The sequence below is a fragment of the Panthera uncia genome, chromosome B1, assembly GCF_023721935.1.
Source record: "Panthera uncia isolate 11264 chromosome B1, Puncia_PCG_1.0, whole genome shotgun sequence".
Lineage (NCBI taxonomy): Eukaryota > Metazoa > Chordata > Mammalia > Carnivora > Felidae > Panthera > Panthera uncia.
Window position 1 is genome coordinate 56,971,602 of NC_064811.1, and position 27,385 is coordinate 56,998,986.

At 37.5% G+C, this 27,385-nt stretch overlaps 1 protein-coding gene across 1 annotated transcript; it reads left to right on the forward strand.

The window, feature by feature from the left end:
* Positions 1-746: 746 nt before the first annotated feature.
* NPFFR2 (neuropeptide FF receptor 2) lies at positions 747-20,783 on the forward strand. The gene is made up of 3 exons (XM_049630607.1): positions 747-1,092; positions 10,361-10,460; positions 16,859-20,783. Exons 1-3 carry the CDS (start codon positions 765-767, stop codon positions 17,706-17,708), a joined length of 1,278 nt encoding a protein of 425 aa, XP_049486564.1. The 5' UTR covers positions 747-764; the 3' UTR covers positions 17,709-20,783.
* The last annotated feature ends 6,602 nt before the right edge of the window (positions 20,784-27,385 follow it).

Consider the following 27,385-nt stretch of genomic DNA (forward strand, 5'->3'; position numbering starts at 1 on the left):
ATGCTAAGTCCTCTGAATTCTTCTAGTAAATCACCAAACATGGGCATGTTCTTGAGGACCTCTGATACACAAGGTTGACTGAAATATCTACATAAAGATATATTGATTCTAAATAAAAATTTGTATTGAATATATGTGAATGGAATTATGTTAAGTAAAACCAAGGAAAGTAGCATAGACTTCTTTTAAGAGATTCACAGTATAGTGGCTATCTCTGCATACAGAAGTATATAAAAAGAATATTCAATTAACAGAGTCAAAGCAGAATAAGGAATATACAAAAAACTTATTTCTATGGGAGTTTTGAAGATATAGACACCTGATCTTGTTTCAATTGCCAGGAAAGCTGAAAACCTGTAAGTTAGCCTTGAACAAGTAGGTTTTGACAGGTTATGATATCTAGAGACAGGAGAAAAGGGGAATTTTGGAAGGTTTCCCTTACGGAGTTTCTCTTGAAACTTTGCAAATGAGTATGAGGTGTTATGAAAAAGTGAAATATAGAACCTATTGAGGAAATAAAAAATAATAATCGTTACTTAGGACACAAAGTGTAAATTTCAAATCTCTTGGTAAAAATCCTAATAATTTGAATGATCTATATAACTCATTTCCATGCAACATTCATGGATTATTATAGAAGGACCATCAAAATTCGATAGTGTTTTAAAAGTATTCTTCTTAAACTCAGGCACAGAACTGACTTATGTTCTACTGGTTTCTAATTATGCTTTTTCTTTTCTAGCTCTCCTTTGTTCAGGTCCATCATGAGTGAGAAATGGGACTCAAACTCTTCAGAAAACTGGCATTATATTTGGAGTGTCAATGGCACAAAATATCACCTATACTCAGATATCAATATTACCTATGTGAACTACTATCTTCACCAGCCTCAAGTAGCAGCAGTCTTCATCGCTTCCTACTTTCTGATCTTCTTCCTGTGCATGGTGGGAAATACCGTGGTTTGCTTTACTGTAATGAGGAACAAGCATATGCACACAGTCACTAATCTCTTTATCTTGAACCTGGCAATAAGTGATTTACTGGTTGGCATATTTTGTATGCCTATCACGCTCTTGGACAACATCATAGCAGGTATGTTGACATGTGTGCAGTACAAGGATGATATGTTTGTCCCACATTCCTGTACCCATGGCAGGGTCATCCATTCATTTGCAAATATTTGTGGAGTTCCAAGAACTGCTCCAGGTACCTGCCCTCATAGGGCCTACATTCTAAAGGAAGAGAAAGACAATAAACAGATGGAGGATAAGTAGTCAAAGAACAGTAAGAATTATGGATAAAAATAAAGCAAGTGACAGAGATGAAGAGTGGAAACTGTCATTTTTATAGAGTTCACTGAAGGTCATCAGAGAATGAGATCTAATGTTTTTTTACTGATGACTTTAAATTTGCTTAATACAGTTCAGGGCACATAGAATGTAGTAAAAATGTTGGGACTATTATACACTGTAAAGTTCAAGGAACTGGTAAAGTCTGGTTTCAAATGATATAACGTCTTCAGTCTAACAGATATCGGGGCCCTCTTGTGGTTAGCTAGGGAGATTTCCAATAGCTTTGAGGGAAGACGGAACAGCAGTCCCGTGTGCCACAAAAAGTGGTAGTTTAATCAGTGGCAATGTACGTATGCAATATGAGTAACTTAACACTGCATCAGTTAGGGTGCTGCCCTCGAGTCCTTGTGGCCTGTCTTGCTACTTCTCTAGGGCTACATCATGCACTCTGGAAGTGCAGGGGCAGTGGATCTCCTGCTCCCAGAACAATTTTGGCACATGATACCTGCTTAATTGTTGTAGACTCCAACTCTAAAGTTCTCTTTTGGCCAGCAAAAGAGCAGACTCAAGATTAAAACGAGAGACGGCTAATGTCCGGGAAAAGACAAGAGCCCCAGTAAGGGTCCTTGTCCCATATTTATTCAAATCAGAAGGCTTGCAAACGTGATGGTTGTATACAAAGAGACAAAGAAACTAGGAACATTAACTTGGGGACATGATGGGGAAAGGGGGATTTTGAAGATATACAGTGTTTGGGGTTTGGGTCAATATAAAACAAAATCCAGGTGCCAGGCAGATGGGTAGATAGTTGTTAATGGCAGACAGGAGGCGTCGTGCCTGTTTATCTTTGCCAGCCTAGGGGATGAGACAGATGGGGCATAACCTCAGGGTTAACAAGGCCCCTTTTCTTTTGTTAATCATCTCCGCTCTGGGCTGCTTTGCCTTCAGTGCAGCAGTCCATAGTCCAATTCACCAATTTACCTACCCTGGCCCTCTTCTCCTATGAAAGCAGCTTTCTGCTATAGTACTAAATTTGGGGTGCTTTCATCATGAATATCTAATCTTGTTATTCCTATGTATTGGGCAACTTTGCGCCATTTCTATTTCAGGCCTTTGTCTCTATTTTGGAGGGCTCAGAACCCCCTCCCTATTTTGGGATGCCTTTGGACCTCCCTATTCCTGGCACCTTTGTGCCTCCCTATTTTTGGAGTGTCTTTGCACCCCCCTATTCTTGGAGTGCCAATCTGGTGTACCCAAACTTAGGTGTGAGAATTTTATGGCTTTGTATTTCTTTATGCCTTGTTAACCCATTGGTGTAACCCTGGGGGATTCCTAAGCTTATCCCCCACACTTAATAAATATTTGTTGTATTAATGAGTGAGTGGTATTCATGAGAGATACTCATATTCCAAATATGTATAAGAAAAAATGATACAATAGGAACATATCAAAAATATTTAGAGTAGTGTGAGCCCTGTCATAGGTCCTACCCCTTCATTCAAGATCAGTGCACTGAAGAATAAGAGGTTTATCTTTAGAGATGACATCTGTTGCCTTCCTTTCTCTGCAGGGGGGGAGCAGGGAGAGTTTAAGAATGCCTCTTCTAGCATCTGTACTGCATAGATTCTGTGTTTTTTATGTACTTATTTTTAAAAATAGTTTATATTTTTAACAAAAAGGAATGTGCATTTAAAAAAATTTTTTTTAATGTTTATTTATTTTTGAGGGAGAGAGAGACAGAGTGCAAGCAGGGGAGGAGAGAGAGAGGGAGACACAGAATCTGAAGCAGGCTTCAGGCTCCGAGTTGTCAGCACAGAGCCCCATGTGGGGCTCGAACTCATGAACTGTGAGATCATGACCTGAGCTGAAGTCAGATGCTTAACTGACTGAGCCACCCAGGTGCCCCAAGGAATATACATTTTTAAGACACTGGGCTAGGCAAAAAGAGAGCAAAACAATTGATTTAAATTATTGTTATTGCTCTCAAGAAACTAACTTTGCCAGTAAGAAATGTTCTATCTCCCCCTATAAATATTTATAAAGAAATTATTATCTAAACTCTTCCTTAATGTTACCCTTCCTTATCCCTGATTCTCATTCGCAGGAGGCAGCCACATTCAACACCTTGCCTTTATTTTTGGTATTTATTCTCATGTTTCTAAATAACATATTTCCATTATAAAAGGTATTATCTTCACACTGTGGGAGATGTGATGTAGTTCTTCTAATCTTCTACCACAAGAGGTATTTCCCCCAGCAGCCTCCACTGAAATGACATAGAGCAAAAGAACATAAATTCACAGAAACTGCCACATACTGCTGAATGTGAAGGTGGGAAAACAGGATTGGCTGGAATTGTGTACACATGCAATCTGATGCATTTATATAGACACACAAAATCACATTCACACTCTTTACCTCCTCTCATTTTCCCAACGTTATTATAATTTTTAGTTGTCAGTATGCAGAATATATGTTCCTATTATTTGTATCTTAGCTCTGCTGAGGCATGAATGTTAATACAAGAAAATTCCCCAGGATTAAGCACATGCTATTTTTGATTGAAAGGACTATGATATCAATATGAAAGAGTGCTGTGATATCAATTGCTTTTTTCTTGAATTTAATAAGGGCATCGTATTTTTTTTTATTTAAAAAAATTAAACGTTTATTTAAAAAATGTTATTTTTGTAACGTTTATTATTGAGAGACAAACATAGAGCATGAGCAGGGGAGGGGTAGAGAGAGGGGGAGACACAGAATCTGAAGCAGGCTCCAGGCTCTGAGCTGTCAGCACAGGGCCGGATGTGGGGCTTGAACTCAGGATCTGTGAGATCAGTGACCTGAGCTGAAGTCATTTGCCTAAACAACTGAGCCACCCAGGCACCCCAGGGGCATCGTATTTTGATTTGCTTAGTTAGGGGTATGTACCTGTAAGTAATATAACCTCAACCTCTCTTCTACAAGTGTTAATTTCTTGTTAATACCTTCAGACATGTCAGGTAACTTGTGAATTGCATCTTTTTTTTTTTTTCTGGAGATACCCTGCTGGTGCTCTCTACCCTTTTGTTTCTATTCAGACATACTGCTTTTTAGGCGTGGAGCTCAGCTGCTACTGCTCTGGGAAGTCCCTTCGCTGAGACCCTAAGGACTCTCTTTACTACTCTTTGTGTTCAATTCCCTGTTTTCCAGAACCATGTCTTCTTTCTTGGTTTATTTCTCTGTTAGTTTCCTGAGAAAGTGTGCATTAAGATTAAAAAAAGAAAAACCAGGGGCACCTGGGTGGCTCAGTCGGTTAAGCGTCTGACTTCGGCTCAGGTCATGATCTCAAGGTCTGCTGTGCTGACAGCTCAGAGCCTGGAGCCTGCTTTGGATTCTGTGTCTCCCACTCCCTCTGACCCTCCCCCGTTCATGCTGTCTCAAAAATAAATAAACGTTAATTTTTTTTTTAAAGAAAAAACATTTGAGATCTTGTTTGTCTGCAGTTATCTTTATTCTGCTCTCATACCTGATTATGGTTAGCTGTATGAAGTATTTAAATTAAGACTGGACAATTTTTCCCCCTCAGAATTTTAACAGAGTTGTCTATTGTTACTGCTGGGAAACCTGATATTACTGTTGAAAAATCTAATGATGTTCTTCTTTTATCATGATTTGCATTTTGAAAACTTGGGGCTTGTCTTTATCCTCAGTGTTCTGAATTTCAGGCAATTATGCCTTCCATAGGTCTTTTTATTTTTCATGTGTTGGACACAAACCAGGTTCTTTCAATCAGAAACAGAACGTTCCTTAATCCTGGGGAATTTCTTGCATAATTCTCTTCCATTTTACTTTTTTCAATTCATATTAGTCAGATATTAGAGGTTCTGGTTGCCTTTTGTTCATCTTTCTTGTTTCTGTTCCTTATTGTTCTTTTTTCAAAGATTTTCTTAGTTTTCTCTTCCAGACATTATATTGAATTCCACATTTCTGCTCTCATGTTTTAAATTCTTTGACCTATTTTATTTTCTGCATGTTTCCTATACTATCGTGTACATTTCATCAATAAAATGTGTTATATCTCTGAGGTTTATTTTTATGCTTTTATTTTAATTCCAGTTAACAGGGTTATATTAGTTTCAGCTGTACTGGTGATTCAAATGGTGATTCAAAAATTCCATACATCACCCAGTGCTCATGATAGTACGTGCACTCCTTAATCCCCATCACCTATTTCACCAATCCTCCCACCCACCTCCTCTCTGGTAACCATCGGTTTGTTCTGTATAGTTAAGAATCTGTTTCTTGGTTTATCTTTTTTCCTATGCTAGTTTGTTTTGTTTCTTAAATTCTACATATGAGTGAAATCGTATTGCATTTCTTTCTCTAACGGGCTTACTTCACTTAGCATTTTAATCCCTAGGTCCACCCATGTAATTGCAAATGGCAAGATTTCAGTCTTTTTTTGCAGCTGAATAATATTCCATTGCACATGCATGTACGTGTGTGTGTGACACATCTTCTTTTCCATTCATCAGTCAGTGGATACTTGGGCTGCTACATATCTTGGGTATTGTAGATAGTGCTGCTATGAACATAGGGGTGCAAGTATCCCTTTGAATTAGTATTTGTTTATTCTTTGGGTAAATAGTAGTGAGATTGCTGGATCTTAAAGTAGTTCTATTTTTAGCTTTTTGAGGAACCTCTTTACAGTTTTCCAGCACTCTGGAAAACAGTTTGCATTCCCACCAACAGTGCAAGAAGATTCTTCTGTCTCCACATCCTCACCAATACTTGTTTCTTGTGTTGTTGATTTTAGCCATTCTGACGAACGTGAAGTGATATTAACCTGTACTTTTGATTTGCATTTCCCTGATGATGAGTGATGTTAATCAGCATCTTTTCATGTCTGTTGGCCATCTGTATGTCTTCCTTGGACAAATGTCTGTTCATGTCATCTGCCCATTTTTTAATGGGGTTGTTTTCTGGGTATTGAGTTGTAGAAGTTATTTATATATTTAAAATACTAACACTTAATTGGATCTGTCATTTGCAAATATCTTCTCCTGTTCAATAAGTTGTCTTTTAGTTTTGTTGATTGTTTCCTTTGCTGTGCAGTAGCTTTTTATTTTGATGAAGTCCCTATGGTTTATTTTTGTTTTTGTTTCCCTTGTCTCAGGAGACCTATCTAGAAAGAAGTTGCTATGGCTGATCTCAGAGAAGTTACTGCTTATGTTCTCATCTAGGATTTTCGTGGTTTCAGGTCTCAAATTTAGATCTTTAATCCATTTTGAGTTTATTTTTGTGTATGGTATAAGAAAGTGGTCCAGTTTTTCCAGGTTTCTTAAAGAGACTGTCTTTTTTTCCATTGGATATTATTTCCTACTTTGTTGAAGATTAATTGACCATATAATTGTGGGTTTGTTTCTGAGTTTTCTATTTTGTTTCAGTGATCTATGTTTCTATTTTTGTGCCAGTTTAATACTGTTTTGATTACTACAGGTTTGTAATATAACTTGAAGTCTGGACTTGTGATATCTCCAGCTTTGCTTTTCTTTTTCAAGTTTGCTTTGGCTATTTGCGGTCTTTTTGTGGTTCCATACATATATTAGGATTGTTTGTTCCAGTTCTGTGAAAAATGCTATTGGCATTTTGATAGGGATCACATTAAATGTGTAGGTTGCTTTGGTAGTACAGACATTTTCACAGTATTTGTTCTTCCAGTCCATGAGCATGGAATGTCTTTCCCTTTCTTTGTGTTATCTTCTATTTCTTTCATCAGTGTTTTATACTTTTCAGAGTATAGGTATTTCACCTCTTTGCTAGGTATCTTATTATTTTTGGTGCAGTTGTGAATGGGATTGCTTTCTTTATTTCTCTTTCTGCTGCTTCATTATCAGCGTATAGAAATGCAACAGATATCTATACACCGATTTTGTATTCTGCAAATCTTTTATCAGTCCTAGCAGCCTTTTGGCAGTCTTTCAGATTTTCAGTGTAGAGTATCATGTCATCTACATAGTGAAAGTTTGACTTCTTCCTTACTGATTTGGATGCGTTTTATTTCTCTTGTCTGCCTGCCATGGGTAGGACTTATAGCACTATGTTGAATAAAAGTGAGAGGGAACATCCTTTTCTTGTTCCTGATCTTTGGGGAAAAGCTCTCAGTTTTTCATCATTAAGGATGAAGTTAGCTGTGGGTTTTCATATATGTCCTTTTTATGTTGAGGTATGTTCCCTCTAAACCTTCTTGTTGAGAGTTTTTATCATGAATGGATATTGAATGCTGTCAAATGCTCTTTCTGTGTCTACTGAAATGATCATATGATCCTTATTCTTTATTTTACTGATGTAATGTATTATGTTGACTGATTAGCAAATACCGAACCACCCTTGCAACCCAGGAATAAATCCCACTTGATCACTGTGAATGATTTTTTTTAATGATTGTTGGATTCAGTTTGGTGTATTTCATTGAGGACTTTTGAATCTATGTTCATTAGAGATATTGGCCTGTGGTGCTCTTTTTTTTGGTATCTTTATCTGGTTTTAGTATCAGAGTAATGCTGGCCTCATAGAATGAATTTGGAAGTTTTCCTTTTTCTATTTTTTGGAATAGTTTGAGAAGAATAGGTATTAACACTTCCTTAGATGTTTGGTAGAATTCACCTTGAAGCCATCTGTTCCTGGGCTTTTGTTGAGAATTTTGTGATTACTGATTCAGTTTCCTTGCTGGTAATTGATCTGCTCAAGTTTTCTATTTCTTCCTGTTTCGGTTTTCATAGGTTATATGCTTCTGAAAATTTATCCATTTCTTCTAGGTTGTCCAAATTGTTGGCAAATAGTTTTTCATAATAATTATAATTGTATTTCTGTGGTGTTGGTTTCTCCTTTCTCATTTGTAATTTTGTGGCCTTTTTCCTTTTTTCTTATAAGTCTGGCTAAAGGTTTGAAGTAATAATTTCTTTTTATATTTTTCATCTACTTTATTTATTTTTTCTTAAATTTCTTTTTTCCTATTTTAGCCACTTTTATATTCGAGGCTTCCCATCTGTCAATTGCTGCTTAGCTACTTGTGTTTCAGACTGAGACATGGTGTGGCTTCCTTGGACCTCTGCATGCCTTAGGTTTGAGGTTAGGCCCACTCTTAGCCTCATTAATCTGGCTCATTCGCTGGGAAATCCACAACTGTCAAAAATTGCACATCAGTGTTCTTGGAAGGATCACATTCCCCAGAAGGCAATTGTCTGACCTATTGCCATGGGAGTCGTAAGACTGGCTGCTGTGTTCCAGAGCCTAGTGGGTCTCTGGGCAGCAGGACCGCATGCAGAGCATATATTTTCACTTCATCGTTGTGCGTCATTGTGGTACCTGCGGTGCCCACCACACTTGCACCTGCTGACTTGGAGTCTAGAGCCCCTTTGCTTTACTTCCTCAGAGAGTAACCTCCATTCTTCTGCTAGCAGGGGAAGAACAAGTGGCATCTGGTTGTATTTATTCATAATTCAGCCAGTTGTGTCATTTTCCCAGCTTTATTTTCTTTCTGTGTATTTGAGTTCTTTGTTCTCTGGTGCTTTCATTTCAGTGGAATTTAGTGAGGGAGATGAGATAAATCATATGTTCTATTTTTGACCAAAGGCTATTGACACTCCTTTTTGCCTTTTTAATACTGTAACAGCCAAACATATTTTAGGACTAGGAAAATGTGTTCACTTTTGGTTTCTATTGAGGAGAGTCATTCAAGCATCTATTTTAACATGAGCTGGATAGATGCCAAAATGGTTTTTCTGGTAGACTTGGATCATTTAGATTATTGGGAATATTTTAAATTAGGTACAAATATTTTTAAAAAATAAATTACAGATCTGTTTAAAAGAAAATGAATGTTATTTTTTTCTCAGATTTTTAAAATTTATCTTTTGGGAAACGAGAATATTTGCTAGTGGAAGAATATGATTACTTTCTTATAATAGCAGGGGTGTTTATATCAACCTGTTATAATAATTTTACTAATTTCTTTTATAAACATTCCAGTAAATGAAGTTTACTTAGAAAGTAATTCAAATGGACTATTTTTGTTTATGCAAAGTGCTCTTTATTCTTGAAATACGTTTTAGTCAGCTCAGGCTACCATAACAAAATACTATAGACTAGGTGGCTTAAGCAAAAGACATTTATTTTCTTTCTATTCCAGAGGCTAGACGTCTGAGATCAGGGTGCTGGCATGGTCAGCTTGTTGGTGAGGGTCCTTTTTTTGGTTTGTAGACAGCTACCTTCTTGCTTAGTGCTCACATGGCCTTTCTTCTGTGCATGCTCCTGGAGAAGAAAGCTTTTTTTTTTCTCCCTCTTCTTCTAACGGCACTAATCCCATCATGTGGGCACCACCTTGTGGCATCATCTAAATATAATTACTTTCCAGAGGCCCCACTTCCAAACACATTGAAACTTAAGGCTAGAATATATGAATTTGATGGGAGGGCGGGTAGAGCACATTCACTCTATAACAAAGTACCTCTGAAGTAAATTGTCTCATTACATTATATATGAATAAATATTAATTTTATTTATTCTACATGTGACTCCTGTTCCCCATGATTTATGGGGTACATTCTCAAAATTATAAAACCAATATTCTTCCTGTCTTACTCATTTAAAGGGCATTATTGCATAAGGGTTAATGGTTTAGGCTCTGGAACCATACAAGTGGGATTGAAATCCTAAGTATGTTGCTAACTAGCTGTGGCAAGGTATGTGATATATGTGTGTTTATTAGCTAGTCTATATCATGAGGAAGAGAATAAAGCCTTTGAAAGTCTATTTGGGGGATTAGATAAATTAATAGATACAAAACACTTACCACAGTGCCTAGAATGTTGTAACTACCATAGGAGTTCTGACATTAATAGCACTATACTAAAAACAGCTCTGGAGATATTAATGAAAATAATGGGAAACATTGATTGTTTCCTGGATATCATTTAGGAAATAGTTGCATCAGTCTTGATTTCATGCTTTTCTGTTCATATTTGTCGTGAAATTAAAAAAAAAAAGTATGATCTTTTCAAAGACTGTTTCAATTTCCCTTTCAGGATGGCCCTTTGGAAGCACAATGTGCAAGATCAGCGGATTCATTCAGGGAATATCAGTTGCAGCATCAGTCTTTACCTTAGTTGCAATAGCTGTGGATAGGTAAGTCAGCACCAAAATATGAGTCCAGAGAAAAACTTATTATCTACCAAATTTGGTTATATTTGCCCGAAACTATATCCATAATATCTATCCTTTAAGAGCAAAGTGTATCTATCTACTAAAGGTTCAGTAATAAAACTACTGAAATTTTCATATTTTAGAATTAAATAATTAGGGATGATACGTGTCTTAGTTTGGGCTGCTCTAACAAGATTCCATAGACTTTGTGGCTGAAGCAACAAAAACTTATTTCTCAGTTCTGGAGGCGGGACGGTCCAAGGTAAGGATGCCAGTATCTTCTGTGTTTAGTGAGAGACCTTTTCTTTGTTTGCAGAAGGCTATCTTCTCCTTGGAGAGCACAAACTCTAGTCTTTTCCTATTCTTATAAAAGGTCATTAATCCTATCATGAGGAACCTACCCTCTTGATCTCTTCTACCTAGTTACTTCCTAAAGGTCATGGCTTCTAATATCATACAACCAAGGGTTAGGGTTTCAACCCTATTCAACGTATGAATTTCTGGGGGACACAAACCTGAAGTTCATAACAGCATAGTTTATATATTTTTCACACTAGAATATTGAATTTTCTAATGGTGAAAATGTGAAATAAATCTGATATTGTATCCAAATGTTAAGGTAAAATTTAATAATCCATTTACACATATTGTTGAGTGTGCCTGTAATGGGCTGGGTTGTATATCATCTCAAACAAATTAGACAAAGTACCTCCTAAAGAAGTCCACACTCTGGTAGAGGTAGACAAGACACATTAATGAATACTACTCTCTTACATAACAATGGTACAAAGGAGAGAGTGATCAAGTTACTTCTCAGGACAGGGAGTGTTGCATTCACAGAAAAGGTCATATCTGTCTAAATCTTGAGGGGTCAGAAATTTACCTTGGAAAGAAACCGAGGAAAGAGCATCTTTTAAGACAGAGATATATATACGGCAATTGAAATAGGAGGATACTTGTCAAGAGAAGTACAGAGAGATAGTCCAGCTAGAACATGGGAGGGTGGAACAGCACATTAGGTCACAGAAAGTCTATGATAGACCTGGGGCACCTGGGTGCTCAGTCAGTTGAGCCTCTGACTCATTTCAGGTCAGCTTACAATCCCAGGGTCTTGGGATGGAGCCCTGCATCAGGCTCTGCCCTGAGTGTGGAGCCTGCTTGAGCTTCTTTCTTTGTAAAACAAAACAAAACAAAACACATGTCTGTGGATCTGTCTTCCATTTGTCCTGAAGACAGCAGGGAGCTGCTACTAACATCTTTTATGTAGGGGACTAATGACTAGATTTTCATTTTAGAAAAACAAGTAGAAAGGGTTTAGAGTTGTGTTAAGACTAAAGAAAAGAAAGAGTTAAACTTTTGTAACAACTTAGATGGGAGAGGATGTGTGCATGTGTTAAGGCAGTGGCAATTAAGGGATACTTGAGAAGGAAACTGAACAATGTCCTGAAAGATGTCTCCCCAGCCAAGGAAAAGGACCAAAAAGGAACTAACCAGTCAGCAGCACATACATGTAGATGAGAGAGTGTTTAAAAAATACAATAGAATTGTTGACATTAAAAAAAGCAAAACAACTAGTAGATCCTATTTCCAACATTAATCTGTTTTTAAGAACCCATCTTATACATCCAGTTTTTTTGGTTTACATGTAAGAAGAATAAAATTTATATATATATATGCTAGCCACCAAATGCCAGATATCTTTTTACATTAAAATTTGGAAGCTAATTATTTCCAAATTTACCATATCCTGTTACTACTATTATTTTCTACTAACTAGTGCTACTACTAAATTATTTAGTTGTGAATATTTGTAGTACTATATCTTAATTTTACAATTATTTATGTCATCTTTACAGTGAATTAAAAGACTGTAATATCCTTTGTATTTTCTACTTGAATCTTGAGTTTATCAGGTTTATTTCATTACATTTAGTATTAAGTATCCCTTAATTTCTTTTTCACGGTTTCTAGTATGCCTCCTAATTAGAGATTTAGAAATAAACATTGGTGTTCATTTTTTAAAAATGTTTATTTTTGAGAGAGAAGACTGCATGTATGTGCATGCACACAAGTGGGAGAGGGGAGAGAGAGAGGATTTGAAGCAGGTTCTGCACTGATAGCAGAGAGAAGAATGCAGGGCTTGAATGCACAAACCTTGAGAACATGACCTGAGCTCAAGTTGGATGCTTAACCAACTGAGCCATCCAGGTGCCCCGACAGGAGGGCTACATGGCAACGTCAAGATTCCTGAGTAAAATGGAAAAGGATTGAGTAGAACTACCAAGAGAATTTCAGCAGTGTCTGTCATGTTTTATGTCTTTTAAAAAGTGATGAAAATATGGTCACCTGTGACATACCCTTTGCTATCTGCCTTCCAATCCATATTTCATTTCTTTGTGGTTTCAGTTATTTTTTGTAATATAACAAGTCACCTCCCAAAACAAGCCACTTATTTAGTGGCTCATGATGCTCATGAATCTGTGATGTGGACAGATTCCCTGATTAGAGAAATATACCTTGTCTCTGCTCCACTTGGAATCAGGGAGGGGAGCTCCATAAAACCCCACTCTGATGGTGGTGCCCAGATCGGGAGGACTTAAACAGCTAGGAGACAGAACTGAGTCTTCTCAGGCACTTTATTCCTACTGGTTTTTCTCCACATGGGCTCTATAGCATGACAGCTTCAAGGTAGCTGACCTTCTTACATGTAGTCTAAGGCACGTGTGTCCTAAGTGCCAGTGAAAGTCATGTAGTGTCACTTCTACATCCTGTTCATTAGAAGTGACTCACTAGGGGCGCCTGGGTGGCTCAGTCGGTTGAGCGTCTGACTTCGGCTCAGGTCATGATCTCACAGTTTGTGGGTTCGAGCCCCACATCAGGCTCTGTGCTGAAAGGCTTGCTCAGAGCCTGGAGCCTGCTTCAGATTCTGTGTCTCCTTCTCTCTCTGCCCCTCCCCTGCTCACGCTTTGTCTCACTCTTTCTCAAAAATAAATAAGTGTAAAAAGAAGTGAGTCACTAAAACCAGCTCATATTCATGGAGAAGGGAATTGAATTTGGAGGACATGTTTTCAAACCATCACACCTTCATGTCCATCTGAACTACCTGCATCTGAATGCCTTTCTCAGGGTCAGCTCTTACAGGAAGCCAAACTAAAAAATCTCCCAAACCTATTTCTCCAGACTAAGTCTTTCTCCTAAATTTCATACTTATATTCAAAATCCCCCCTGGATAACTTCACCTGCATATCCAACAACAAGCACTTCAAAATAGACCCAGAATTGAACTTGTCTTCTCTACCAGTCCCCCACAAAATAAGTAAACAAAAAGTTAGCTCCTTTTCTCATTTTCCCAAATCAGTGAATGATAGTATCACACATCCAATCTGTTCTTGAACTTTCCTTCTCTCTCCAACTTCTAACTAGTCACTCTTTAAATCCCATAAGTTCTTCACCAAACTCCACACCCAAGAAACAAATAATCCAGTGAAGAAATGGGCAGAAGACATGAATAGACACTTCTCTAAAGAAGACATCCAATTGGCCAACAGGCACATGGAAAGATGCTCAACGTTGCTCCTCATCAGGGAAATACAAATCAAAACCGCACTCAGATACCACCTCACGCCAGTCAGAGTGGCTAAAATGAACAAATCAGGAGACTATAGATGCTGGCGAGGATGTGGAGAAACAGGAACCCTCTTGCACCCTCTTGTTAGTGGAAATGCAAACTGGTGCAGCCACTCTGAAAAACAGTGTGGAGGTTCCTCAAAAAATTAAAAAATAGATCTACCCTATGACCCAGCAATAGCACTGCTAGGAATTTACCCAAGGGATACAGGAGTGCTGATGCATAGGGGCACTTGTACCCCAATGTTTATAGCAGCACTTTCAACAATAGCCAAATTATGGAAAGAGCCTAAATGTCCATCAAATGATGAATGGATAAAGAAATTGTGGTTTATATACACAAAGGAATACTATTTGGCAATGAGAAAGAATGAAATCTGGCCATTTGTGGCAATGTGGATGGAACTGGAGGGTATTATACTAAGTGAAATAAGTCCTAGAGAGAAAGACAGATACCATATGGTTTCACTCTTATGTGGATCCTGAGAAACTTAACAGAAGAACATGAGGAGGGGAAGGAATAAAAAAAGGTTAGAGAGGGAGGGAGCCAAAATATAAGAGACTTTTAAAAGCTGAGAACAAACTGAGGGTTGGTGGTGGGTATTGAGGGCACCTGTTGGGATGAGCACTGGGTGTTGTATAGAAACCAATTTGACAATAAATTTCATATTAAAAAAAATCCCATCAGTTCTGGGTGCTAACGGTCTTGAACAAGTCTACTATCTTCCATTGCTTGAGATAGAATACTGAGATTTTTTTTCCTAACTGGTTGTAGTGATAAATTTTATGTGTGACCTTGACTGTTCCATGTGGTACCCAGATATTTGGTCAGACATTATTCTGGGTGTGTCTATGAGGGTACTTTTGATGAGATTAACATTTGAATCAATAGGTTGAGTAAAAGATTGCCCTCCCTACTATTGTTGGCCCTTATTCAATCAGTTGAAGGCCTGTATAGAACAAAGAAGCAAAAAGGCTGACCTTCCTGCAATTAAATGCCTGACTTTTATTGCTGAGACATCAGTCTTTTTCTGTCTTCAGACTTGAACTGCAACATTAGCTCTTCTGGTGTTGTGAGCCTGATAGCTTTTGGAACTTATATCGGTGGCTATCCTGTTCTCAAGCCCTTAGATGTGAACTGGGCTTGATACCATGGGCTCTTCTGGTCCCCATTTTGCCAGCTGCAGATCTTGGGACTTCTTCCCAAATTGCATGAGCCAATCATTTAAATATCTTTCTATATATTTATGCATACTGTTGACTCTGTTTCTCTAGCGAAGACTGAGTAACTTACTGGCCAAATCTAAACTCCAGCATGATTTTAGCATAATTGCACAATATTTTCTTTGGCCATTTTCTGACAGCATTTTCTTTTTTGTTCATATACATATGTGTGTGTGTGTGTGTATACACACACACACATATATGAATATATTGTATGTATATTTGTTGAATGAATGAAAAAATATAATTGGTTTGTAAAAAAAGAACAAAATACCTAGAATTGTGCCTATAAAGTTACCTATAATTTAAAGGTAGGTAGATGGGAGGAAAGGGGGTGCCTGGGTGGTTCAGTTGGTTAAGTGTCTGACTTCAGTTCTGATCATGATCTCACGAGCCCCACATCAGGCTCTGTACTGACAGCCTGGAGCCTGCTTCCAATTCTGTCTCCCTCTCTCTGTGTCCCTCCCCCACTTGTGCTCTTTCTCTCTCTCAAATAAATATAAATAAACAATAAAAAACACTAGAAGAAAACTTGTTTAAGATAGCAGACATTACCCATGCAATGAAGGACAATAGAGCAATTAAAGTTCAAATTAATTAGTATATGAAGATATGTCAGATAAAGCTTTTAAGTGGCTCAGCAGCAACTCCATGTTATTTTAAGTTTTCTTATCTGCTGATCTGGAAAGTAATAGTTTTCATAACATTTCCTTTTTATAGAGTCATCACAAAAATCAGATTAATTAGGTGATAATACTTTGAAAAATATAAAATATTACACAGTTCTTTATGGTATGATTATAATGAGCATGAATAATAACATCAAGAGTCATAAAAGCAAAATTGCAGTAAAATGAAATCAGCATTATTCTACATACTGACATTGAACTTTCGTGCTCACCAGAGGGCATAGAACGTCTGGAAAGCAAGTAATCAGAACTCATAATGGAAATTCTCAGACTCTTAAACACTTTAGTGACTTGAAACAAGAATGCTTAAACATTTCTCATGATGCTGTGGTTTGGTTGGGTGCCTCTGTGTCAAGTTTCTGTTTATGTCATCTTGCTAATGTTCAGTTGGCTAAGCACACAGATAATGTGGGAGGGGAGCACAGAGGTCATGAAAGGAGCATTTAACAATATGGTCTCTGAAGCCAAACTATCTGTTTTAAATCACGTGTAGTTGTGGGCAAGAGTTTTTACGTTTTCTAAGCCTATTGTGCCAGTAAATGGGGAAGCTTAAAGACCATCAATGCAAACCAATGAAAAAGAGCCTAAAACAAAATATTAACTATTCATGTTCAATATATGCTAGTTACCAATATCACTTTTATTAATAGCATCTGATACTCCACTTATTCATAGTTTGAGTTGAAATTTATATCAGTTACAAAAGACATCAATGCATGCCTCTCTACTGCTAATGGTAAATTTCTATGCTTTTTGAGGGGAATGTGAGTGGGAGAATTAAATTCAGTTCACAACTTGGTCAAAAGTTACAAGTCTACTGCTGTTTGCCTTTAATTGCAGGTTCCGCTGTGTTGTCTACCCTTTTAAGCCAAAGCTCACTATCAAGACAGCATCTGTCATTATTGTGATCATCTGGGTCCTGGCCATTGCCATTATGTCCCCATCTGCAATAATGTTACATGTACAAGAAGAAAAATATTACCAAGTGAGACTCAACTCCCAGAATAAAACCAGTCCAGTCTACTGGTGCCGGGAAGACTGGCCAAATCAGGAAATGAGGAAGATCTACACCACTGTGCTATTCGCCAACATCTACCTGGCTCCCCTGTCCCTCATTGTCATCATGTATGGAAGGATTGGAATTTCACTCTTCAAGATGACAGTGCCCCACACAGGCAAACAGAACCAGGAGCAGTGGCACGTGGTATCCAAGAAGAAACAGAAGGTCATTAAGATGCTCCTGATTGTGGCTCTGCTTTTTATTCTCTCCTGGCTGCCTCTGTGGACACTGATGATGCTCTCAGACTATGCTGACCTGTCTCCAAATGAACTGCGGGTTATCAACATCTACATCTACCCGTTTGCACATTGGCTGGCCTTTTGCAATAGCAGCGTCAACCCCATCATTTATGGTTTCTTCAATGAGAATTTTCACCGTGCATTCCAAGATGCTTTTCACTTCCAGCTCTGCCAAAAAAGAGCAAAGCCCAAGGAAACCTATACCGTAAGAGCTAAAAACAATGTGATCATAAGTACATCTCATCAGTTAGCCCCAGGACCTGCAATTCAAAATTCACATGAGGAAAATTTGCTTTGTAGGAAAAGTGCTGAAAAACCCAACCAAGAATTAATGATGGAAGAATTAGGGGGAGTCACCCAGAGCAATGAGATTTTAAAAGAGCTGGTATGATTATTTTAACTATACAGTGTGTTATATACAGAAATACTATTGCTTTCTATAGCTTTGTACTTGAATTCTAAGAATGTTCTAAAGAAAATATGTACTGAAAGCCCTCTTTGAACAGAAGTGGAATAGTTCATATCCAATCTTATGGTATATAAAATATGTAGAGACTCACAAGTTTTCCTGGATAAATCCATTTCCTAGGAACAATTTTCAAAGCCTGACCTTTTCCAATTTAGCCAGTTGGGTAGGAGTCAAACATGTATTATGTGTATACAAATATATATAACACATGCACTTATTTTCTCCAAATGACGATAAATGGACAGTTATTTGCATGAGAGTACATTTTGTCAATTCTCTTTTTGCTTTTGGAGTTGAAATTTTAGACTACAAAATTATTTGTGCTTTTAAAATATACTTAGCTTTCTTAGAAGAACCACAATAGCAAATAGACACTATTTCTTCGTGTTTAAGGTTGATTTTTCTTTTAAAGAGTACAGTTAAAGTTGGTGAAATCATAACATTGTTGGCTTAATATTTTCATAAATAAAATTCATGCTGTAGCTGAACCCATATTTCTTAGAGATGACTTGGGATGCCAGTTTGACCCCCTAATAGAATCTCTGACAAAGAAGAAAATCTTTTTTTTTTAATGTTTATTTTTTGAAAGAGAGAGAATATGAGCAGTGGAGGGGCAGAGAAAGAGGGAAACACAGAATCTGAAGCAGGCTCTGACCTGTCAGTACAGAGCCTGATCCGGGGCTCAAAGACAGAGACCGTGAGATCATGACCTGAGCTGAAGTCAGACGCTCAACTGAGTAAGCCACCCAGGTACCCCAAGAAGCAAATCCTTTAGTAATGCAACATTTGGCCAACATTGGAGAATGACCACTCTCCTTTGAAGGGCTGAGTCAAAGATGTGTGACAATCATTAGTAAAGTCTGTGCAAAAAAAGACCAATTATTCCAGATTTCCTGCTGGGTACAGCAATTAAATCCAGCACTCTTACTGAATTAGTAAACTAATACCACTGCTAAAAAGAGAATTGCAAACCCTTGGGTTCTGCTATGTTTCAATTATGTAATGGCAATAGCTGTAAATGTTAGCTTTTATTCTAGGGTGAGATTAGTCCCTAGAAAATTTGAAAATAATAAATAATTTGGCAAATAAAAATTGCTTGGTTCAGGCCAAGAGTGATGAAAAGTGTTATTTCCTACAATTGGGAAGGACAACTTTTGAAGTCTAGGTATAGAATTTGATCATTTATTCCGTTGCCCCCAGTTACCGAAGTACTATTTACAGTAAACGTTGAAGGTTACTTTGTTGGACTCCTACTTTCTAATGGGCATCCTCACATTCTGTCAGCACCTGAAATTCATCATCACTAAACCCCACACCCTTACTTGTCATCTAACTACCTTCTATCAACTTCAACCCCCTTTCATATGTGTATTTCCACCAATAGTCTGTTTGTGACAATGTAGGTATTATCTAAAGTGATATATTTTCTCTACTGTGCTCATTTTCTTGAGTCCTCCCAAGCAGAGTGGTTATCCATATTTTTACTAACAGTCTGTTCAAGACAATCTAGGCCACAAGCCACAGAGCATTAAACTTAATGGAATTTGCCTGACTAGATTTCAGACTTTCTTGGGATTAGTGACTTCTTTTTTCCTTCCATTTTTCTCCCTTATTGAACAGAAATATCTACAACTGTTATTCCATGCTTGTACCACCGTTGTGTTTTGGAAGCAGATAACCTGCCTCTTTAGTTTCAGTGGTCCACAGATGGACAGAAATGGTGTCACTAAATTTGTGATAACGTGTTATGGCAAAAGTACAAAATACACTTCCTTTCCTTTTTTGTAGTTAATTCTTTGATATGTTTGAAGTGTATTTTTTGTAAGAGAAAAATACAAATTATTTATAGTATTTAAGCAGTTTTTCCATTCAATCATACCTCTGCCTGGCTTGAGCACTAGCTTCTTAAGGGATTCTAGTTTGAGAACGCCCTCCCTTCTAGGTGTGTTGCCCATGCTGCTCCCTGGCTTAGGGACCGTGCTATGGTGCATTACCTTAATGGGAGATAATGGCCTATGAATTATACATGTACAGATGAAGCACATGTTCAATACAGCAAAACAAATAAGAAAAATTCAGCTTCAATGAACTTATACAGAAAGTTGTACTCCAAAGAGTATAAAAAGCTGTATGAATTTCAGTACAGATCTAAGTTTTGTGTTTTAGTTTTTGACTACAACGTGGAACAAGGATCACCACAGTCAGTGAGTAAGACCAGCATGACACAAAGGCAGTATGTGTGGTAGTTAGGATGACAGACACTGGAGCAAGGCAGACAGGTTCAAATCAAGGATTCTCTGCTTGTTACCCAGTGCATGATTATGTCGAAGTTACTTAATCCCTCTGTACATTGGTGTCCTCATCTGTAAAATGGGGTAATAATGGTACCTGTTCATAATTTTGTCTTTAAATGAGTTATATTGCATAAAACATTTGAAACCGTGCTTAGCCTTCAAATAATCATGTGTGCAATTTGTTACGTGTACTAAATAGTCAGGTGGAAAAAGTCACATTTCTTAATCCTGGATAAAAAACATAATCCCTGAGCACTTACTTGTGTGTCAGCTTTTACCTAAGTGTCACACAGTGATTGACTTACGGAGGCTGACATAGATGTAGCATATGAATTCTAACTAAAGGGAAACTGGAAAAAAATAAATGTAAGTGAAAATCTCAAGTCTGGAGGAATGACAGTGGGCTAAAAATGGACAAGAACTATGCATCACTTCTCTGTACGTTGCATATGTCCTTTCTTATGTATTTGCCTTCCTCTTAATTTTGGGCTTTTGAGGGCAAAGATGCAGCTTTTCAATCTTCATATCTCTAGAGCTCAGCATGTTGTCCTAACTGTGTAGGTGAATAATAACTGATTTTGAGTAAATTGAATATCAGAACAAGTATTCTTACTTATGAATTTGTTACTCTGCATTCTTCATTACGTCTAGGATAAAACATGATGATCTGTGTGAATTGTAATAAAATAAATAAAAAATTTTCCCCAATAAGAACTATTGTTTTTCCATGAAATATTTCTCACAAACATATTACTGAAGGATTCACAAGGGTACTTTTGATTTTACTGTGAAATCCGAAGTATTATGATGACTAAAATTTTAGATAAATAATTTTGCCAGGAATTATATCACTAGCTTTTCAATTAGTTATTTAATTACATTTTAAAAAATATATTTTCAGAAATTATGAGTCTGACTTCTGGGTGAAATGGTGAAGTAGGAGCATCCAAAGTTCACCACACGAGTACACCTAGATAACACACACATCAGTGTGAATAACCCAGCAGACAACCCGAAGACTGGCAGAACAGACTCTACGGCTAAACTTTGAGAAGAGGCCACATTTAAAAAGGTAGGAAGGGCGGATACATGGTCGGAAACTAAACTGACTTGCAACACTGTCCACAGGCATGAGAAATGGTGAGGAGCAGGCCTCGCATTAGCCACCCCAGGCACAGAAGACCTCCACTGGGAAGATGAATCCCCATAATACTTGGCTTTGAAACCAAAGGGGCTTAACTTTGAGAGTTGTTACAGTCAATGGGACTGAACAACTAGAACTTTAAAAATCAGCAGGCTCCTCTCTGGGAAAGCTGGAGGGTGATAGGAAGCTGAATCCCTGTCCTTAAAGAGACAGCATAAGAGCCCCACTGAGAGAGAGCGTTGGAGCAGCAGTTTGAAAAACACTTGGGGTATATGGGAAGGAGATTTGTTTACTGATCTCAGAGTATGTGTCAGAGGGGCAGGGATCTTTAGAAGACTTCTCTAAGAACAAAAAGGCTGGTAGCTGCCATTTCCCTCTCTCACCCTCCCCAGCCTAGATACACAGACACCTGCAGGGACCAGCAGGACCTGAGAACTCTATACAATAGCTTGCAAAGAGCACACCTAGCTCCTGTGCTCTTTCACAGACCCACCAACCCTAGGTGGGCCTCAGCGAGAGTTCTCCAGAACAACAGTTCCCTCCCACAGCAGACCAGCACAACACCTTGCTAACAGCGTGCAGCCTACCCCCCCCCACATTCTCCTGTAGGCTCAACTCCTCCAACCCACCCTCAGCAAGAGTCAATCCAAAGTGATGCCACAAGCAAGACATTGTGCAAGCGGCACTGCAGAGACCAGCAGCACTCCAAAGTGACTCCTACCCAGGAAAAGGGGGAAAAAACCTCACATATACCCCTTTGGGACCCAGACATCTGTTCTGACTACAGGCCCTGCCAACCAACAAAAGCTTAGGGCACAGCACAGGGAGAGCACCCTGCAGATCAGTGTTGTGAAAAACCCTGATCTGACCCAACTCAAGCCCAAGGAAGTTCAGGTGGCCCACTAACATCACAGGGACCAAACCCTGCCCACAACAGAGAAAGAGAGCTTTTGTACACAATTGGACTGAAGACAAAGGTGGCTCAGTCTTAACACACATAGGAAACACCCACGAAGCACCAGGTTCTGGTGAACACGGGATGCTCCACTGCAGGGCACTATAGAACCTCTTCTTCATAAGGCCACTACATTCAAGAGCAGGAGATGTAGCTGACTTTACTAACACAGAAAAACACACATAGAGAGTTAGACAAAATGAGAGAAATATGTCTCAAATGAAATAACAGAAAAAAAATCACAGCAAGAGAACTAAATGAAATGGACATAATATGCCTCATAAAGAAATAAAGCAATGGTCATAAAGATACTGGACTTGAAAAAAAGACTGGAGGACCTAGGTGAGACCCTCAGCAAAGAGAAAACATAAAGAAGAACCAACCAGAGATGAAGAACTCAAGTGACATTAAAAATATACAAGAGAGGAAAAAATAGTAGACTGCAGGAAGCAGAAGAACAGATCGACCTGGAGAACAAAGTAATGGAAAGCAATCAAGCTGAACAGGAGAAAGAAAAAAGAAAAATGAAAATAAACTAAGGTAACTCAGTGATACCATCAAGCATAGTAACATTTTCATTACAGGATTACATTACAGGGATTGTAAGGAAAAGAGAGAGAAAGGGGGACAGAAAATTTATTTAAAGAAATAATAGCTGAAATGTCCCAAGTCTGCAAAAGGAAACAGAAATCCAGGTTGAGGAGGCAGAGAGAGTCCCCAGTAAGATCAACCCAACATGTCTACACCAAGACACACAGTAATTAAAATAGCCAAAAGTAGTGATAAACAGAATTTTAAAAGCAGCAAAAGAAATAGTTCCATTGAAGGGAAACCCCATAAGGCTATCAGCTGATTTTTCAGAGAAACTTTGCAAGCCAGAAGGGAGTGGCATAATATATTCAAAGTGCTGAAAGAAAAAAACCTGCAACCAAGAATACTTTATCCAACAAGGCTATCATTTAGCACGGAAGAAGAGATGAGGAGTTCCCATACAAACATAAGTGAAAGGAATTCATCACCACTAAACCAGCCTTATAAAAACTTGTTAAATGGGATTCTTTGAATGGAAAGGAAAGACCATAAATGGGAGTAAGAAAAGAAGGAAGCACAAACGGGTAAAATTAAGTATACCTGTAAAAATCAAGGGATTCACAAAATAAAGTGATGTAAAGTATGACATAAATCTAAAATGTGGGGATGGGGCAGAGGAGTAAAATCTATTGCTTTTAGAATGGGTTCAAACTTAAGTGACAATCAACTTAATATAGATTGCTATATGCATAAGATGTTAGATAGAAACCTAATGGTAAGCACAAATCAAAAACCAGTAAGATATATGCAAAAAATAAACAAATAATGAGAAAGGAATCCAAATATATCAGTAAAAGGGGGCACCTGGGTGGCTCAGTCATTTGAGCCACTGACTGGCTCAGGTCATGATCTCACCGTTCATGAGTTTGAGCTCTGCATCAGGCTCTGTGCTGACAGCTCAGAGCCTGAAGTCTGCTTTGGATTCTGTGTCTCCCTCTCTCTCTGCCCCTCCCCTGCTCATGCTCTCTGTCTCTTGAAAATAAATAAACGCCAAATGTATCAGTAAACAAAGCCAGGAAAACTGTGAGGAGCAATCAAAGAAAGAAACAGAAAAGAACTACAACAATCATAGAACAAGTAACAAAATGGCAATAACTGCATACCTATCAGTAATTATTTTGAAGGCAAATATACTAAATACCCCGATCAAAAGACATAGGTTGACAGAATGGATAAAAACAGCAAGACCTATCCATATGCTGCCTACCAGAGACTCATTTCAGACCCCAAAACACACGTAGATTGAAAGAATAGGAAAGCATTTATCATGCAAATGGAAGTGAAAAGAAAGCTGGGATAGCAATACGTAGAAAAACAAAAATAGACTTTAAAACAAAGACTGTAACAAAAGACAAGGACATAATCATAAACAGAACAATCCAAGAAGATATAACAATTGTAAATATGTATGCATTCAACATGGGCACACCTAAATACATAAAGAAACTACTAACAAACATAAAGGAAGAAACTGATAGTAATACAATAGCAGGAGACTTTCACATCCCACTCACATCAATGGATAGATTATCCAAATAGAAAAACAACAATTAAACAGTGGCTTTGAATGACAGATTGGACCAGATGAATCTATGAGGTATATTCAGAACATTCCATCATAAAACAGCAGAATATACATTCTCTTCAAGTACACATGGATCATTGTCCAGAACACATTACATGTGGTCACAAAACAAATCTCAACAAATTAAAGAAGACTGAGGTTTTTTCTGACCACAATGCTATGAAACTAGAAATCAACCTAAAGAAAAAGTCTGGAAAGAACACAAATACATGGAGGTAAATAACATGCTACCAAACGATGAATGGGTCAACCAAGAAACAAAGAGAAAATTAAAAAAAATACATGAGATAAATGAAAATGATTCCAAATTTGGGGGGAGGTAGCAAAAGGTGTTCTAAGAGGGAAGTTTGCAGCAAAAAAGGCTTATCTCAAGAAGCAAGAAAAATGTCAACCCAATTTTAGATCTAAAAGAGCTAGAAAGAACAAAGAAACCCCAAAACCAGTAGAAAGAAGAAAATAATCAAGATTACAGTAGAAATAAAATAGAAACTAAAAAAACAAAACAAAACAAAACAAACCACAATAGAACAGATCAATGAAACCAGGAGCTGGTTCTTTGAAAAGACCAAAATTGATAAACTATAGCCAGACTCATGAGAGAGAGAGAGAGAGAGAGAGAGAGAGAGAGAAAGAGAATGAAGTCAATTAACAAAATCAAAAATGAAAGAGGAGAAATAACTACTGACACCACAGAAATACAAAGGATTGTAAGAGAATATTAGGAAAAATTGTATGCCAACAAAGTGGACAACCAAGAAGAAATGGTTAAATATGGAATAACCTTCCAAAACTGAATCCAGAAAAAATTAAATATTTGAACAGACCAATTAACAGTAAAGAAATTGAATCTGTAATCAAAAATTTCCCAAAAACCGAAGTTAAAGACCAGATGGCTTCCCAGGTGAATTCTACCTAACAGTTAAAGAAGAATTAATACCTATTCCCTCAAACTATTCAAAAAAATAGAAGAGGAAGGAAAGCTTCCAAATTCATTCTCTGAGGCCAGTATTACCATGATACTAAAACCAGATAGAGATACTACAAAAAAAGAGAACTACAGACCAATATCTCTGATGAACGTACATGGAAAAATCCTCAACAAAATACTAGCAAACCAAATCCAACAATACATTTAAAAACTCATTCACCATGATCAAGTGGGATTTATTCCTCAAATGTGAAGATGATTCAGTATTTGCAAATCAATCAGCATGATACATCAACAAGGAAAGGATAAAAACCATATGATTATTTCATAGAGGCAGAAAAAGCATTTGAAAAAGTACATATCCACTCATGATAAAAACCCTCAACAAAGTAAGTTTAGAGGAAACATACCTCAATATAATAAGAGTCATATATGAAAAACCCACAGCCAACATCATATTCAGTGGTGAAAAACAGAGTTTTGTCCCTAAGATCAGGTACAGGACAAGGATGTCCACTCTCAACACTTATAGTCAACATAGTACTGGAAGTCCTAGCCACAGCAATTGGACAGCAAAAAGAAAAAAAAGTCATCCCAGTTGGTAAGGAAGAGGGAAAACTGTCACTATTTGCAGATGACATGATACTATATATAGGAAACCCTAAAGATCCACCAAAAAACTACTTGAACTGATAAATGAATTCAGTAAGGTCACAGGATACAAAATCAATATACAGAAATCCGTTGCATTTCTATACACTAATAATGAACTAGCAGAAAGAGATATTAAAGAAACACTACCATTTACAATAGCACAAAAAATAATAAAATACCTTGGAATACACTTAACCAAGGAAATGAGAGGCCTGTACTTTGAAAACTATAAAACATTGAGAAAAGAAATTGATGATGACACAGATAGAAAGGTATTCCATGCTCATGAATTGGAAGGACAAATAGTGTTAAAATGTCCACACTACCCAAAGCTATGTACACATTTAATGCAATTCCTATCAAAATGCCATCAGCATTTTTCACAAAACTAGAAAAAACAATCCTAAAATTAGTATATGGAAGAAAGACCCTGAATAGTCAAAACAATCTTTAAAAAGAAAACAAAACTGGAGGTATCACAGTCTCAGATTTCAAGTTTTATTACAAAGCTATATATTCAGAACAGAATGGTACTGGCACAAAAATAGACTCATAGGTGAAAGGAACAGAATAGAGGGCCCAGAAATAACCCTATGATTGTATGGTCAATTAATCTTTGATAAAGGAGGTAAGAGTATACAATGGGAAAAAAGACCATCTCTATAAAAAATGGTGTTGGGAAAACTGGACAGCTACATGCAAAAGAATAAAAATGAATCACTTTCTTTGACATCATACTCAAAAACAAACTCAAAATGGGTTAAAAACTTAAATGTGAGGGGCTCCTGGGTGCATCAGTCAGTTGAGCATGCAACTTTGGCTCAGGTCATGATCTCATGGCTCCTGAGTTTGAGCACCATGTCAGGTTCTATGTTGACAGCTCAGAGTCTGGAGCCCGCTTTGGATTCTGTGTCTCCCCGCCTCTCTCTGCCCTTTCCCACTTGTGCTCTGTCTCTGTCTCAAAAAATAATAAACACTAAAAAAAAAAACACCTAAAGGTGAGACCTGAAGCCATAAAAATCCTAGAAGAAAGCACAAGCAATATTATCTCTTACATCAACCATAGCAACATTTTCCTAGATATGTCCCCCAAGGCAAGGGAAACAAAAACAAAAATAAACTATTGGGACTACGTCAAAATAAAAAGCTTCTACACAGCAAAGGAAATGATCAACAGAACTAAAAGACAACTTATTGAATGGGACAAGATATTTATAGATGACATAATAAGGGGTTAATATTCAAAATATATAAAGAACTTACACAACACCAAAAAAAACCAAATAATCTAATTAAAAATGGGCTAAAGACATGAACAGACATTTCTCCAAAGAAAACATACAGAGGCCGACACATGAATAGATGCTCAATATGACCTATAATCAGGGAAATGCAAATCAAAACTATAATGAGATATCACCTCATACCTATCAGAATGGCTAAAATAA

Bases quoted from the DNA above. Each gene is read 5' to 3' on its own strand.
- NPFFR2 (XM_049630607.1), top strand. From the start codon at position 765: ATGAGTGAGAAATGGGACTCAAACTCTTCAGAAAACTGGCATTATATT. The intron at 1,093-10,360 runs GTATGTTGACAT...TTTCCCTTTCAG, and splicing joins CTTGGACAACATCATAGCAG to GATGGCCCTTTGGAAGCACA. The intron at 10,461-16,858 runs GTAAGTCAGCAC...CTTTAATTGCAG, and splicing joins GTTGCAATAGCTGTGGATAG to GTTCCGCTGTGTTGTCTACC.